General features: G+C 37.6%; 1 protein-coding gene across 5 annotated transcripts in view; it reads right to left on the bottom strand.

Moving 5' to 3' along the window:
* The window catches only part of LOC127663168 (LIM and calponin homology domains-containing protein 1-like), a 109,472-nt gene that overhangs the window by 38,329 nt on the left and 54,648 nt on the right, over window positions 1–16,495 (bottom strand). For all 5 annotated transcript variants that reach the window (XM_052154652.1, XM_052154653.1, XM_052154655.1 and 2 more), the window contains exons 4-7: window positions 8,555–8,658; window positions 4,271–4,301; window positions 2,567–2,677; window positions 180–378 (exon numbers count right to left, since the gene is read on the bottom strand). In XM_052154652.1, the coding sequence (XP_052010612.1) occupies window positions 180–378; window positions 2,567–2,677; window positions 4,271–4,301; window positions 8,555–8,658 (445 nt within the window). The remainder of the gene's footprint in view (window positions 1–179; window positions 379–2,566; window positions 2,678–4,270; window positions 4,302–8,554; window positions 8,659–16,495) is intronic.

Raw genomic sequence — 16,495 nt, 5'->3', positions numbered from 1 at the left:
TGTCTTGACAAACCTTACCTATCTAGTTTTTAAGTGTAATCTCACACATTTGCTATTTTCTTCATTAGGTTAATGTGCACTGATGAATAGTTTACAAAAAGAACAGGAATGTGTGTTAATAAGGTGTAAAGGGGTCAATTTTGATTTCAAGTAAACTTTAATGTGCGTGTGGCGCTCACCATCACTGTAGCCACAGGCGAGCAGGCCGTCAGGCGAGGGGGTATGGCGGGAACGGGAGCCGATGGAGTCCAGGCTGTCGAACGAGTCGTCTCGAGCGTGTCTTGGCGGAGAGAACGAGTCACTGCGCTCGGACTCCCAGGAGTCTATATAACCACTGTCCCTGATGCTATGCTTCGGGCTGTCCCACTCCTCTGCCTCCTGAAAAACACACATATAATCAAAGTTCACTCACAAACTCAATTTCCTGCTAGCGGTGTTTCAGTCGTGAATGACTTGGTGTTTTAGAATGAGCCATGAAAGATTTTGATGAGCAGTTTTCTCTCCTGTGAAAAATTATTCCAATTTGTAAATGTGAATAGCTGGGTACAGATGACCATACCCAATTAAAATGGCAAAAGGTCAAACTCATAATTTATTTATTTATAAGCCCACACCCAAAAACTGACACAATGGAGGAACAAATGAAGTATTTGCTTTGTTGACATTTGTTGGGAAAACACCAATGCTGCGTAAACACCATTTCTCGACTCTTCTAGTTGATTTGTAGATGAACACATTTTAATAAAGGATAGTAAGACTTGTTTCAGTGATTAATAACTTAATGTATTGAAAAAATTACACCACTTACTGGTGTAATGATTTAACTGACAGAAAGAGTCACTAAATGAATCAGTGTGCAAGTCTTTTTGGTGACTGGATTTAAAAGAGTCAATCAAAAAAATCCCCACCTCTAGTTCCTCCCCTGGACCTAACCTTGGAGAGAATTAGGGAAAACTGGAATAGACGAGGTATGACAGAGGAACTGGAAGAGGAAATGAGGTGAGCAGCTGTTTATACAGAATGACCTCATCGCTGTGATTGGCAGGAAATGGGAAATAAAAAGCAGTTTTCTGATTAAAGAAATAACAGAGCTCAGGTCAAGAGCACCAGCTAGCTCTTTCTCAATTAGCTTTGCCCAAAACACAAGCCTTTCATTAACATCCTGCAGCTCTGCACTGACTCTAGGACTGAACCGAGATCAGTCAGTTTGTGACCATCTGACCAGATGGGAAAATGCTTTTCATACAAAGGACACACGACATGATGGAAAAATAAATTGCTGCCCAGTGACATCACCCTCTTTTTGACCACGTCCATTTAGCTGCCGTTCGACATGGTCTCTCCACTTTTGTAGAACAAACGCCAAGTTCTCTAGAGTAGTGGTTCCCAACTGGTGGTTGAAGACCCAAAAATGGTTTGTAGGTCTGTTCAGGGCTACTAACAGCATGGGAAAAACAAAGCTAAATGCAAATAATAAAATGCCACTGACCGTATAATCGTGCATAGTTAGGATTACAAAATATATAGACTTATCAACTTTTAAAAGGGAGTAGTAAACACTTCCATATTTTTTGTTATTCTACAGTTTGTACATATTTTTTGGTGAAATTTCTTCAGTCACTTGGAAATAAGGCTAAAACTAATACAATATTTGGTCCAGTGTTTGTTCCATGTTTTAGATTGGTAAATCACACTTTTACCAGCAGGGTCGCTACTAGAATGCGACCAAAACAATTGAAGTTCAAGCCACACCCCAACACCCCCTCCCTTACATTCCAATGAATGGTTTTAAGGACATTACTTATTTTGGAACTGTGTTGGGTCAACACTGTATCCAATGTACTGTCGTACAGTCATCCAATGTATCCAATCTAGGTCCTAGAGCAAAACCAGTTGAAAACCACTGCTCTAGGCAGGGTATTATCATTTCAAGTCCTTGTGAGGTAGAAATGTTAAAAAACAGGGCACATCTGAGAGAAAATATTTCACACAGAGACACTGTTATTTGGCCAACAGAAGTGTGTGAGATCATTGTATTCTCTGGAGACCAACAAAAGATCTCAGCCCTGGTTGAGTCCAGTGATCCTAACCCATCTGAAACAACGATAAACAGTCACTTCTAACAACAACCCCAAGATGGATGGGGAGAGGTGGGGTGTTGTTCCAAAGACGGGACACCATAGACTCAGCCCATGAAAACAGTTAGAACCCTGTTAAACTGATACCTCTTGCAAAAATCATACAATCATCGTGCTTTATACAGTACAAAAGTTCTAGGAGAAAATGTCAGTGCATTTTAAAATTCTTTCTAAGTAGTTGTTAAGGTGTTCTGGTGGTTGCCTAATGGTATACATTGCAGGCACTCCCTTCAGTGTAAATCATTAAGAGATTTTTTTGTCTTGTTTTTATATGCCTGGCAAAAATTGTAAGTGTGACTGCTTCATCGAGTGCTCTGTTTGTGTGTATAGAAACAATCCATCTACAATCTGATCCATCAAGTTCATATCTAAGCTGCAGAGTGTGTAGATGGGGGCAGTTAGAATATGAGGTTTTGATTTATCTTTACCTTTCTCATCTGTGACAGCAGCCCTTCAAACTCGTGCAGGTCCAGGGTGGGCCCGTTGTATGTGGCGCTGCTGTTGGCCGCTCGGCCCAGCCAGTAGATTGTGATTAAAACCTGGAGGAACCAAATCGATTGTAACATGATGTTAGTTTCTAAATTAGAGAGGAGCAACAGAAGATTGTCCTTTTGCCGATTATAGTCTACACAAGTTTGTGCAAGATCTGATGATCCATGTTATCCAGTATGATTTGAGAATGTTCCAATCTTGTGTTCTTCAAAGGAAGCAAGGAAAGGTCAGGATTGGACCGTAACTTAGTAAATTTCACAAATGTACTTATTTGATTAGTGACCTAGAAATAGAGCAGAATCTTAAATATTTTCTCTTCCGATTACATTTTAAATGTTTCAAAATCCCAAATCTTTGTTTCTTTCCAAGTTTAAATTACATTTGGAATCCCAGATTCAGACTTTTGGACCCCTTTGTATGGAACAATAACAGTATCCTGTTATTGTATGCAGTACTTTTCTCTGTCTGCTAGCTCAGTGATGTCAGGACTAGGTAAACCAAATGGGCCTGTCATATTTATTCTAAAAGAGGGTTAACTCAAGACTATAAAACTTCTCCTTTTCTCATTTCCTTCTGAAACAATGAGAGGATTATTCTTTCCAACACATATTTGATTGTAAGCAAAGCTGATCACCTCATTGAACGTGTTCTCACGCTAGGAAAACCAACGCTTTGTGTGATAATTTGTGAATAATCAAGATAAATAATACATGAAAAGATATGCATATTTCCTTCAAGTGTTTCTCAATCAAGTATGCATTGCTTAAGTGTTTTTAAGTAGGCCCTAATGAAATCTGTTTTACTTTTTCACGAATCCTGTTTTCCATTTAATTTTTTCATAATTCCATGTTTTACATTTTAATTACATTTTTATCATCAAAGTGTCTAATCAAGTAATTCTTTTTTTTTCTCTCCTTTTCTCCCCAATTTGGTATGCCCAATTCCCAATGCACTCTAAGTCCTCGTGGTGGCGTAGAGACTCAATCTGGGTGGCGGAGGACGAATCTCCCATCTGCCTCTGCATCTGAGATCGTCAATCCGCGCATTTTATCAGGTGGCTTGTTGTCTCGTTACCACGGAAACCTAGCACGTATGGAGGCTTCACGCTATTCTCCACGGCATCCAAGAACAACTCACCACACGCCCCACCGAGAGCGAGAACCACACATTATAGCGACCACGAGGAGGTTACCCCATGTGATTCTACCCTCCCTAGCAACTGGGAATTCTAAGAAATTCACACTAAGAAATGTCACAATTTAATTTGATTAATTGTGCATTTCAGTGTAAAAGGACTCACAGACCACATGCTCATATAAGACGTGTATTAGTCATGTATTAGTCATACTGCGTACTGTTATCGGATTGAGCCGGTGCTCGGTACTACATTGCAGAAACACTGGTATCGTGACATCTTTATTTTAGTATTGACTTGGTACTGAAGTACCAAACTTTTAACATAACTAGAACCTAACAATTGAATGCTTTTTATAGTTAATATCTGCATATCAAGCTTGAACAAGGGAAAATATTTGTATGTTAAAATTTCACACTTCAGCTTTAAAAAAAACTAGTATAGGGACAATCCAAGGGATAATATCACTACATATATGAGCAGACATGGTACTCTATTTACTTACATTTTTTATCTTCTTGTTACTATCTGGACCTCTGAGAAAGAGACAGAGAGAGAATATAAGTACTGTATATGTCAATCAATCAATTCAATTGAAGTGAACAGGTGTGATACAATGAGTGGAAACACAGCACAGACATACATCCTCAGGTCATAGGCAAGGCAAGGCAAGTTTGTTTATATAGCACATTTCATACACAATGGTAATTCAAAGTGCTTTACATAAAAACAAGAAATACAAGACACATAAAAATCTATTTTAAAACAATCAATACATAATCAATAATCAATATGAAAAAATATATAAATGTATTATATATTCATAGCAGAATATATAATATATTCCCCACTCTCTCACATACAACATCTGAAAACCTTTGGCATTATTTTTTTGGCAGTCTTTCAACTGCCATAAATAGGCCAATACTTAATAAAAAAATAAGAGAGAATTCAGCTTTAAGCATCATGTTTGTGCTTAGATTAAATGCAAGTATATTTGGGAGATATAAAACAAAGACTGTGTTGTTTGCAGTCATGATATCAGAGACCCTCCCCTCAAAATCCTAACACAAGTGGTCACAGGAGACTCCTTTGAGAGGGATATTTATGCCAGGTTTAAATGCTACTGCTCCTTACGTGATCAATTGTGATTGGATCATCGGAAATGCATCTTAAAACCAGGTGTAAACAAGGCCTGTGTGACACAACCTAATGTGACCTCTAACTCATGTGTCCAGTACAACTGTTCTGCAAGTTCATTTTCCCTTCTGTAACTTTCAATTAATAGAAAATGATATGAAAAAAGATTGAGTGAGAGACTAAAAACAGAAAGGAAAAGATGAATAGAGGATTGATAAACAAGTGCAGCAGTGGTTTCTGCTTTCCTTCATGACTGAAGAATCAGAGGATGGATTGTTGTTCTAGGAGTTCTCGCTTTAAGATATTCACCACATGACAGATTCCAATTCATATTAGATCATTCACTCTGATAGCACCTGTCTGTCGACCTCTCATTCTCTCATTCCCTTTACCTGTCATAAAGTTTTCACTGTTTCCATCAACAAGCAGAATTTCTGCATACTTCATTTCTGAGCTCACTTTATAGATCTGTCACTGCTCCAGTGGAAAGTGTGATGACAGAGAGATATGAGAGAGGTGAGATATACTGGAGAGAACAGTGACAGGACAGTAGAGGTGAGAGACAAAGACAAGCACATTTTATGTCGATTTCAGATGAGCAAAAGAGCCAGTTAAAGGTACACTTAACATATATATGTTAATTTAGAATATCTTTAAAATCATGCACACTCAGATGAAATGAAGACACCGTGGTCAACTCATATGGGTTTTTTATTGGCTGACGCCGATATCTAGAGAGCAGGATGGCTGACAGCCGACTATTGGTAGAAAATTGGATGTACACAAAATTGCTGGGTTTAAATGTAAACTTATTTTATGCAATATAAAAAAAAATATTTAAACAGAAAATGTGCACTATACTTAGACAAGGCTGTCATAGCTTTTATTGTAGATTCTGAAACTGACACTAGGTGGAATAAACACTTCTATAGATCTTAATCAGACGACATAATATTTTTTGTGCAATTTCTAATAAGGCTTACTTAGAGTCTGATCAATGGGTTGTACAATCGAAATGTTCTAGATCACATCTAATGATCATAACTCATGTTTTCTGGTGTTTCTGGATTTCTTTTGGCTTGCTGTATTTTTAACATTTAGTTGCCTGAATGATCGACCAAAAGATATTGAACATCACAACCGTGTGAACAGACTGTACATGCATCCCTCACAGCCTCGTTCTTAATTGCGAAAAAATAAGTTTGAAGTCTACCTTAACAGAGGTCCATTAATCTGCCATGTAGGCACAGTTATCGGGCAATAGCGATAACATCAAAATATCGGTTGATTAATCGGCCTGCCCGATATATCGGTCCATCACTAATCGGTATTCTAATAAAATTATTTTATTAATCTAATCAAATTATTGTAGATGGGGTGGGTCACCTCATGGGGGTTGACATGTTAAGATCATATGACCAGGTTTCCATTAATCGGCCATGTAGGCACAGTCATCGGCCAATACAGATAATCTCAAAATATCTGTAAATTAATCTGCCTGCCTGATATATCATTATATCAATAATCAGTATTCTAATAAAAGCTGTTTTATTACTCATGGAGTGAGTCACCTCATGGAGGTTGACATGTTAAGATCATATGACCAGGGGTCCATTAATCGGCCATGTAGGCACAGTTATCGGCCAATACAGATAATCTCAAAATATCGGTAAATTAATCTGCCTGCCTGATATATCGTTATATCAATAATCAGTATTCTAATAAAAGCTGTTTATTATGCATGGAGTGGGCCACCTTATAAGGGTGAAACACAAGCAGTTTGGCAAAGTTAAACACAAATAACTAACTGAATCACAGTCATGAAATCAGCTGGTTAGGAAATATTAGCTGGCTATTAGCTACATTATAGTTCTGCTGTCGTGGAAACCAGTAATTAGACTAGGTAGCCACTAGCTAGCAGCTAGCTATCTGTCTAATATGATATCATTGTGTATCGAACAACACAGCACTGGCAATGCCAGGGAGTCCAACTCTGTTCCTGGAGGGCCGCAGCCCTGCAGAGTTTAGTTCCAACCCTGCTCCAAAATGCCTCCTTGGAATCTTCTAGCACTCCTGAAGACCTTGATTAGCTGCTTCAGGTGTGTTTCATTAGGGTTGGAGCTAAACTCTGCTGGACTGTGGCCCTCCAGGAACAGAGTTGGACACAACATGGACTGAACACAACAACAACTCCAACATCAACACCATTGCTGTTTATTTATGTACTATTTAATCAAAAGTTTTTTCATGATCCATTTCACTGTCACAGGAAAAAAGTATTTCTTCTTCTTCGTGTGATGTTTGTTGGCGGTTGGCTATCCACCTTATGGTGCAAAAACACCACCTACTGAGCTGGAGTGTTGAGCAGAACAAAAAAGTGTTGCATTGGAGTCAAACGTTCACATCGAAAAGAGGTTACACAACTTAAGATGTATTAAATGATTATATTCCAGAGAAAATCCCCACGTATTAATGTATCTGTTTCAAATATGCAATCCTCTGAAATAACATTGATATTGACCAATACAAAGGCCACGTCCACACTAAAATGTTCTTGTCGAAATAGACTGATTTTGCAACCTTTCACTCTCATCAACACTGGAATGTAATTTTCCTCCACCAAAAATGGAAACATTTGGAAGAATCTCTCTATTACTGCACAGTGCACACTTTGGAAAAGGATACCATTAACGATCACGTTTTCAGACGAAAATATTTTAGTGTGGACATGGCATGATTTAGTCACAGATTTATAGTGCATCCATACTTTTAAATCATTTTTTTGAAGAGTTCTACCAGAGATGTTGTAAGTGGTTATACAAAAATGGGAACCTGATTAAAGGGGTCTTTAGTACAAATCACAACAACTTTAAATTGTGGCACTCTTTTAATTCAGATTTGCAACACTGAGTGGAGTGCACAGGCCAACAAACACATTCACGTTGAGAGGAATTAAATTTTACCTAACTCGTCTATCCTTTGAGTTTGACAAACCAGTCCTGTAAGCAAGCTGAGCTCTATTATTCACTGTAGTTTCACTCTGGTCTCTCAGAAACACCTCCTTATGCCTGACGGCTTATCCCTCAATGAGAAGAGCTCAGTCTCTACAGAAACAACTACACTCTTGAACTCTGAACGGGACATATGAGATTACAGACTATGCAGTGGACAAACACAGCTCTGTTTAATATCTGATCCTATTGGCTAAGACCTTTTCAACAAAGACAACAACAACAAAAAAAGCATCATACAAGTCATACAGGTTTGCAAGTACACAATAGTCGGTTGTTATGTTTACATTTTGATTTTAGATTTTTTGATTTCATGTGGACTTCAATCTCATTGTGGTCTTTGTGAAACAATCAACATATAATTAGTGATTACAATTGTTATAGAATATATAAAAAATGCAGATCAATACAGTAAAATCTATGATTTAATGAGACAACATTATATTCATCAACTCTTACATAAATGTAATCAAGTTAATTTTTTTATTTAAAACCAAAACATCTGGGAACATTCATAGAGATCCACTATTCAAGTAACATTGCAGAAGAAATTACTTAAAAGTTTTAAATCCAGTGTTTCAAAGCATGCATACTTATGGACATACACAAACACAATAATGAAGATTGGTTGATCTTACTTGTTGGTGCGTGTGGAGGTGTCTTGCAAATCTCCAGGATCAAACAGCTGAGAGCCCTTCAAACCCAACTCCTCACAACCCTTCCGGAAGAGTGACACATTATCCTAAAACACACACACACACACACACGCGTAAGTGGATCCCGCACAAACTTAGTGCCAAGACTAACTTCACACACACATCGTTTAAAAACCAAGAGAGGAGGCAAACCGTCGCCAGTGGTTTTGGGCACCCTCTGCCTGTGGAATCAAAACACTCTCTCTCTCGCTCGCTACAGGTTTATACTTTTAAACACGTAGGCTGCTTTACTTCAGGTGCAGGAATGCCTCTCTCTCTCTCAGGTTACTTGGGGTCTTTTGTTGAAGTATGCAACCTGAGCTCACTTATCCGCTCTGTTCTTCTCTCCTCCGCTGCTTTCTCTCCTCTCTGGTTCCCAGCACCATTGAAAGGACCCCGACCCCTCCCTGCTCAACACTTTCTCTCTCAACCTCTCTCTCTAGTGGACCTGGAAGGGTGGCACAGTTTCCTGTCCCAAGTGATTGTTGTCCCACTGTTGTTTTGGAAGGACAACTTATTTTAATCTCATGCCCAAGAGAGAGAGAGATAGAGAGAGAGAGAGATTTTATAGTAAATAATTATATATTTTGCTGATATAATAAATGATTATATATTAGGTTTATTGTATTTATTTTATGTTTTTGTATTTTATTTTACATTGTTTATTGCATTTATAATTTTTATTAACTGTTAAAGTACCTTATTTCCATTTTATTTTTTGTATAATTTGTATGATTTTGAATAAAATAAAATAATTATAAATGTATATTATATTTATATTTATATTAAAAGTATATTTATAAATTTTATTTTTCCTAATATATTATTTTATAAAAAAAAATTGGATTATAATTTTATAAATATTATAATATATTATTTTAAATTATATATATAAAGCAATATCACACTCACAATCTTGCGATATGGCCCTACATCAGCACTGCTGTGATGCCATAGGTAATTACAGCAGTGCTGGTATAGGGCCATATAGCAAGATTGCGAGTGTGATATTGCTTATATACAACAGTTCAATGACATTTAAAAAAATTAGGAAAAACGGTCATAAAAAGAGCATTTGTGCATGGAACTACTTTCTTACACTACCAATCAGAATCTGCCATTGCTGGTAAATGATGCATCCAAGCCTTCGTTAGTAATTCAAAATGTTCACTTCAGAGAGAGAGAGAGAGAGAGAGAGACATAAAAAAAACTAAAAAAGTAATGCAAAATACGGTTTCATAGAAATATTTATAGCCTTTACTCATGCTCCATTGTATGACGCATTGCCAAATGAGTCTGTCAATCAGATTTTAAGGTTACTGATCATCATTGGTGAATTGCTCCAACACTTGTAATATTATGAAATATTATGAAAGATGTGGTTTTCAAAGTCTTAGTGCAATGACCTTCATTAACCTCATAAAAACGGGGCCCCTTTTCTTTAATTCTTCTTTTTTTTCTCCTTTACCATTATGTTGATATCTTGTCTGCCCAGGGCTGGGTTTCCCAAAAGCATCGCAATCTTAAGTTGATTGTAGAGACTATTGGCGCCAATGGTTTCTACAATCTACTAAGGCTTATGACGCTTTTGTGAATCACAGCCCAGCTTATTTGAGATGTTTGTCATCATGTTTTGGTGCCTTGTTTGTTGTATATTTGAAATTTTTGCTGTAAAAGTCTATATGCACTGTGTGTCCATATTTAAGACATTTAAGACCATATTTGTGGTCAAAATATGTTATGGAGAAATAACACACTCTTAGAGAAATGCAAACCATTATATTTTGTTAAATTTCTTAAATTGTAAAAATGTTTTAGTGTGAGTTTACAGTAAATTTCTTGCTACTAGTTGTATGACTTTCTCAGTATGTTTGACAAAAATCTTTCTACAATTTATTACATTTAAAACACAACCATGTACTGTGACATCACAGTGAACAGGATCAAGAAATTACTGTAATTTAGTTGTGCTGTATTGTAGAATCACGATGATCAGGGACAGATTACCCTTGACTGGAGGGATGCGTGATCTAGTTTGGTGATCCCCCCGCTTGAACCCTTTTGGCCATGAACAACGAACACCCCAACCCCCTCCTTTTTTTATTATGGCCTTTGCAAGTCATAATCCATCCCTGATGATGATCATCTGTATTTTTATCTACCCCCTGTGTGATAAAACCAGTAAACATGATATTATGTCGATTTTTTGTTTGCAAAATTAAATAATTGGATTTTATATTGTACTGAAGCCAAAATAATTTGTTAAAATATTAACTGGAAAATAATTCATTTTTATTAAGTTGACAGTGTATCTTTCTTATGCTGGAGTAATTGTAGATGTATAAACCCAAAGAGAAACATTATAAATTAAAGTAAATGAAAAATAATATATATATATTACAGTAAAATATTAAAAACAAAACAAACAAATTTCAAAGCAGCTTTACAGAGAATAGTGCAATACAAACCTCATTTATTACAAATAAGATTAATTAATATAATATATTAAATTACAGTATATACCCGTTTATAGTAGTATTTTATTTCTTGCTATAGCTGTCAATATTAAAAACAAAAATGTGTAATTAATCTAATGATTTTAGAATGAAACATAAATTATGTGAAATAATGTCAAAATTGTTACATTTATTTTCTCTTAATTTTTGTGGACCCCCTAGCACTTCCTTGTGGTCCCAGTTTGAAAACACCTGGTCTAGACAATACATCATGGTCCGACATAAAGTCAACCCCTAAATTGACTCATTTTCTCCATATATCACAGTACAATATATTGAATTCTTAACCACACTTGCACCAATTTGGTGAACTTAATTACATATAAATAAGGCAAGTTTCCATTCAAAGGGAACACTAAACACCATAATGATACACCACTTTCCCATAATGCAGTGCGATTATTCTCATTTCTTTTTCCACAGTTATTTGTTGTGTTGTGACAGAAAATGACCTAGCCTGAATTGATTTTACAGTTCAGTACTGAAAACAGTATTTTATCATAAGAAATTACTGTTTAAGCTTGTAAAATAAACAAGCACTGGAAAGTGCTTGCAAAAAAGAGGTGGCATGATCGCAAAATAGAGACGTAAAACAGCCTGAAGATGTCAGACATGCATGCTAACTCATAAAATGTAACCAAATATATCCATTACAGACATTTATTGACAAACAGCTGCAAATGTAATTGTTATTTAAAAAAGGGCTGGGGTTTCAGATGGATTAGTGGCTGACCTTGGTGCCCTCTCAAAAAAAAAAATAATAGGTGCATGACGCCCCTGGAAATGTAAGCACAGCGTAGTTCTAGCGGGAATACTAGCAGCTGTACATCATCGCACCATTAGCTGGGTAATTCCCAGCCAATCACATGTAAGCCATTGCTTTATAAGTCTGCTCACAATCTATCACATTGCTGTTTCAGTGTGCTAACACAGCAACCTCCACCACCCCACCACCACCAGTTGAGTCCCGTCCTGCACAGGGGTAGGCTCCTCGCCCCTGCCTCCTATCTGCAGCAGGATATGACGGTTCAGAGTACAACTTCTTCGGACCAAAGAGAGACATTACTTTTCTGTTTTATATTCATCAAATAAATGTCATCTTAAATCTCACTCAAGTCTGCAAGTCTTCCTGATAGAACGGTCCTAATCTATACTTTTCATAATTTGATCGAGATGCCTTTAAACTTTAACAGCTGAAACAAAGATTTCTTTAATATGACCACAGCACCAATATTATAATTCCTGAACAATAAGCAAGAATATTTAATTAGACTAGATGTAGTATGCTGCCCTCTGTTGTACAGGAGGTCAGTGTGCAAAATAATAGTCTGCAATAGTCTCCATTCAGGCCTCTGATGAATGGAGAGCAAAACATTTAGATTTCAAAGCATACAAAGAAATATGCTGTACAAAGGAAGGGATTGCACTTGTTAATTGCAACAAAGATATAAAATACTTTCTAACTCACACTTTCCTTACTTTTCTATAGCCAAACTTTATGTCATCTGTATTGCAATATCACAACCTGAAGGTATGGGATGAATGACACAACTGCAATGAATACAGCTAATGCCAAAGCCTCAAGACTCACCTACATTAGGCCTCATTCTGTCCGCACACATACACACACTGACTTCGCTTTCTAAATGAGGACAAAGCATAGACTTCTATTCTTTATATATTAAGGTAATTATAATGAATAACTCCACCTAACCCCTAACACCCTGAAGTCAATTTCGTCTTTAGTGACACATCTAAGTAAGCATGCTTATGTACTGTACTGTACAGTTGTGCATTGGTCTTGCAGGGCCAGTCTTTTAACTATCAGCATAAAGTTTATTTGAAATCTTTGCAATTTTATTAAAAATAAAAAATGAAAAAAAATCACATGTACATAAGTATTCACAGCCTTTGGCATGACACTCAAAATTGAGCTCAGGTGCATCCTGTTTCCACTGATCATCCTTGAGATGTTTCTTCAACTTGATTGGAATCCACTTGTGGTACATTCAGTTGATTGGACATGATTTGGAAAGGCACATACCTGTCTATAAAAGGTCCCACAGTTAACAGTACATGTCATAGCACAAACCAAGCCATGAAGTCCTAGGAATTGTCTGTAGACCTCCGAGACAGGATTGTAAGGGTACAGACATATTTCTGGAGCATTGAAGGTACCAATGAGCACAGTGGCCTCCATCATCCGTAAATGGAAGAAGTTTGGAACCACCGGGACTCTTCCAAGAGCTGGACGCCTGGCCAAACTGAGCGATCGGGGGAGAAGGGCCTTAATCAGGGAGGTGACCAAGAACCCGATGGTCCCTCTAACAGAGCTCCAGCGTTTCTCTGTGGAGAGAGGAGATCCTTCCAGAAGAACAGCCATCTCTGCAGCACTCCACCAATCAGGCCTGTATGGTTGAGTGGCCAGACGGAAGCCACTCCTCAGTAAAAGGCACATGACAGCCCACCTGGAGTTTGCCAAAAGGCACCTGAAGGACTCTCAGACCATGAGAAACAAAATTCTCTGGTCTGATGAATCAAATATTTAACTCTTTAGCCTGAATGGCAAGCGTCATGTCTGGAGGAAACCAGGCACCGCTCATCACCTGGCCAATACCATCCCTACAGTGAAGCATGGTAGTGGCAGCATCATGCTGTGGGGATGTTTTTCAGAAGCAGGAACTGGGAGACAAGTCAGGATCGAAGGAAAGATTAATTCAGCAATGTACAGAGACATCCTTGATGAAAACTTGCTCCAGAGCGCTCTAGACCTCAGTCTGGGGTGAATGTTCATCTTCCAACAGGACAACGACCCTAAGCACACAGCCAAGATAACAAAGGAGTGGCTATGGGATAACTCTGTGAATGTCCTTGAGTGGCCCAGCCAGAGCCCAGACTTGAACCCGATTGAATATCTCTGGAGAGATCTGAAAATGGCTGTGCACCGACGCTCCCCATCCAACCTGATGGAGCTTGAGAGGTCCTGCAAAGAAGAATGGGAGAAACTGCCCAAAAATAGGTGTGCCAAGCTTGTAGCATCATACACAAAAATACTTGAGGCTGTAATTGGTGCCAAAGGTGCTTCAACAAAGTATTGAGCAAAGTCTGTGAATACTTATGTACATGTGATTGTTTTTTTATTTTTAATAAATTTGCAAAGATTTCAAACAAACTTCTTTCTCGTTGTCATTATGAGGTATTGTTTGTAGAATTGAGGAAAATAATGAATTTAATCCATTTTGGAATAAGGCTGTAACATAACAAAATGTGGAAAAAGTGAAGCGCTGTGAATACTTTCCGGATGCACTGTATACTACCCTGAAGTACTCAACAGTCCCATTCTGTTGGCTTACATGACGTATCACTTCATGGCTGAGCTGCTGTTGTTACTAGAAGTTTCCATTTCACAATAACAGCACTTACTGTTGGCCATGGCACCTTGAAAAGGGCAGTAATTTGATAAACTGACTTGGAGAATGGATGTAACATTGCTAAGTTGAAAGTCACCAAAGTTTCAACATCTACAATTACACGCATGACTGTGCTGGATGCAGTCATTTAGAAGAGGTGTACACATAACATTGGCTTTATAGCAGTCATGTTCCAAGCCAATACGCAGAATTCCTCCCTTTTTTCTTCACCTCCATCCATACAAACTACCAGCCAAGAATATATGCTTACACATAAAAAAGCTAACACGTGCATTAAGAGGAATTGGCGAGCAAACAAAATATGTTGATATGTTTATGTTGATGGAGAAACAAAGAAAATGAGAAGCAGACTGTTGAGATGGGGAGGAAATAGGCTGCAGGACAGGGCAAAGTTCAAATTAGAACCATGTAAGTTACATTTTAAAAAGAACGTTATTAACCGTTCTTTAATTTAGTTCTAACCGGTTACCATTTGGAAAGGAGGCTGTGGAACGCCAGAACCAGAGCAAATAAATATGGTTCCTTCTCAGAACGAACTAAAATGAAAAGCATTTCATTTTTGGTCCCTGGTGCAAACATCATCTGCAGCCTGAAACTAAACTTTTGACCAGAAGTTAGGAGTGAATGCACTTGGCTGTATAGGAAAGCTATAGGATGCTCCCTTGCTCCTTAATTAGTGAATGACTTGACCTCCAGCATGTTGTCTGACTGCACTGGTCTCAGAACAGTTTGAAATGCACCTTATTTTCAACCAGACTCCATATACAGCCTCTGAAAGCATAATTTTCAAGATTTTGGATATATGTATTGATACTCAATGTAATAATGCACAGTAGATATAGGATTTCTAAGATAAGTAAGGCTCACTGTCCTCGCAGGAGGCCATCATGTTTAACAGTGAGTTGTTTCACGATAAATCTGTGAAATTTTTGTCACACATCTTTTTTAACCCTTTAATGACTGCCAAGAGTGTCCTGAACTGAGATCAGTCGAGGTCGCACAAGGTTAACTTGCAAGCGGCATTGCTTTGTGGTCCGGTCAAATGCTTAAGCCTTTATTTTGGCAGAGGCTTTTATTTTGGCAGAACACTGAAGGAAGTTGTTTGTTTGTACAGTAGTTGAGTTAACAATGCCATTTTAAAGCAGAGAAATGCTCTCATCCACTGTTCTGTCCACAAAAACCCAGTGCTATGAGGTTCCCTTGGATTTGGATAGTAACTTTTAGTGGCCAAGCATATTTGAAATAACACAAATGTGCAATTAGTGAATCTAAAGCGCTGTAAATATAAAATGCTCAGTTCATAAGCCTCACACGTACAGACAACAGAGCTGTGCATGTACAGTAATAATACAGTTTAATTTAATTAAATCGCAACCCTTATTGGTTGATACTCACACTAAATCATGTCGCAATATCGGTTTATGTTTCAGCCCGATTATGATTTAATCTCAAATTTGAAAAATGTACCTTTTTTTATTTAACAGACATGCAACTTTTAAAGCAACAATTAAATAAATTATTCAGCATGAGCAACAATAACTAAGGGGGTGTGGCTTAGCGGAGGGTCAATTCAACACCGAACACACTAGGACCTGCAAGGGAATTTATGCCCATCTGAATAGGTCTTTTCAGCAGGGGTGCCATTTTTGCACCAGAAGGTCTGAAACTTTAAGCTTATTTGTGTTTCCAACTGAACTCCTGTCAAAAGAAAGACTTTATATTTGCTGATATGCACATATGGTGGGTAAAACATAGTTTCACAAGATTTATGCATGCATTTGTGCATTTTTGTGGTTTGAACTTGCATCTCAAGGACTCCAAATTTTGGCAGATCATTCCAAACCTCCAAAATTCCAAATTTAAAAACCTTTTGGAAATATTTTTTGGAGATTACTTCTTAACTTTAAGATTGATTCATAACGCCATGATTATTTTGA

Source organism: Xyrauchen texanus, chromosome 23, assembly GCF_025860055.1.
Source record: "Xyrauchen texanus isolate HMW12.3.18 chromosome 23, RBS_HiC_50CHRs, whole genome shotgun sequence".
Lineage (NCBI taxonomy): Eukaryota > Metazoa > Chordata > Actinopteri > Cypriniformes > Catostomidae > Xyrauchen > Xyrauchen texanus.
The sequence above is the reverse complement of the archived record's forward strand: the minus strand, read 5'-3'. Positions and strand labels throughout refer to the sequence as shown.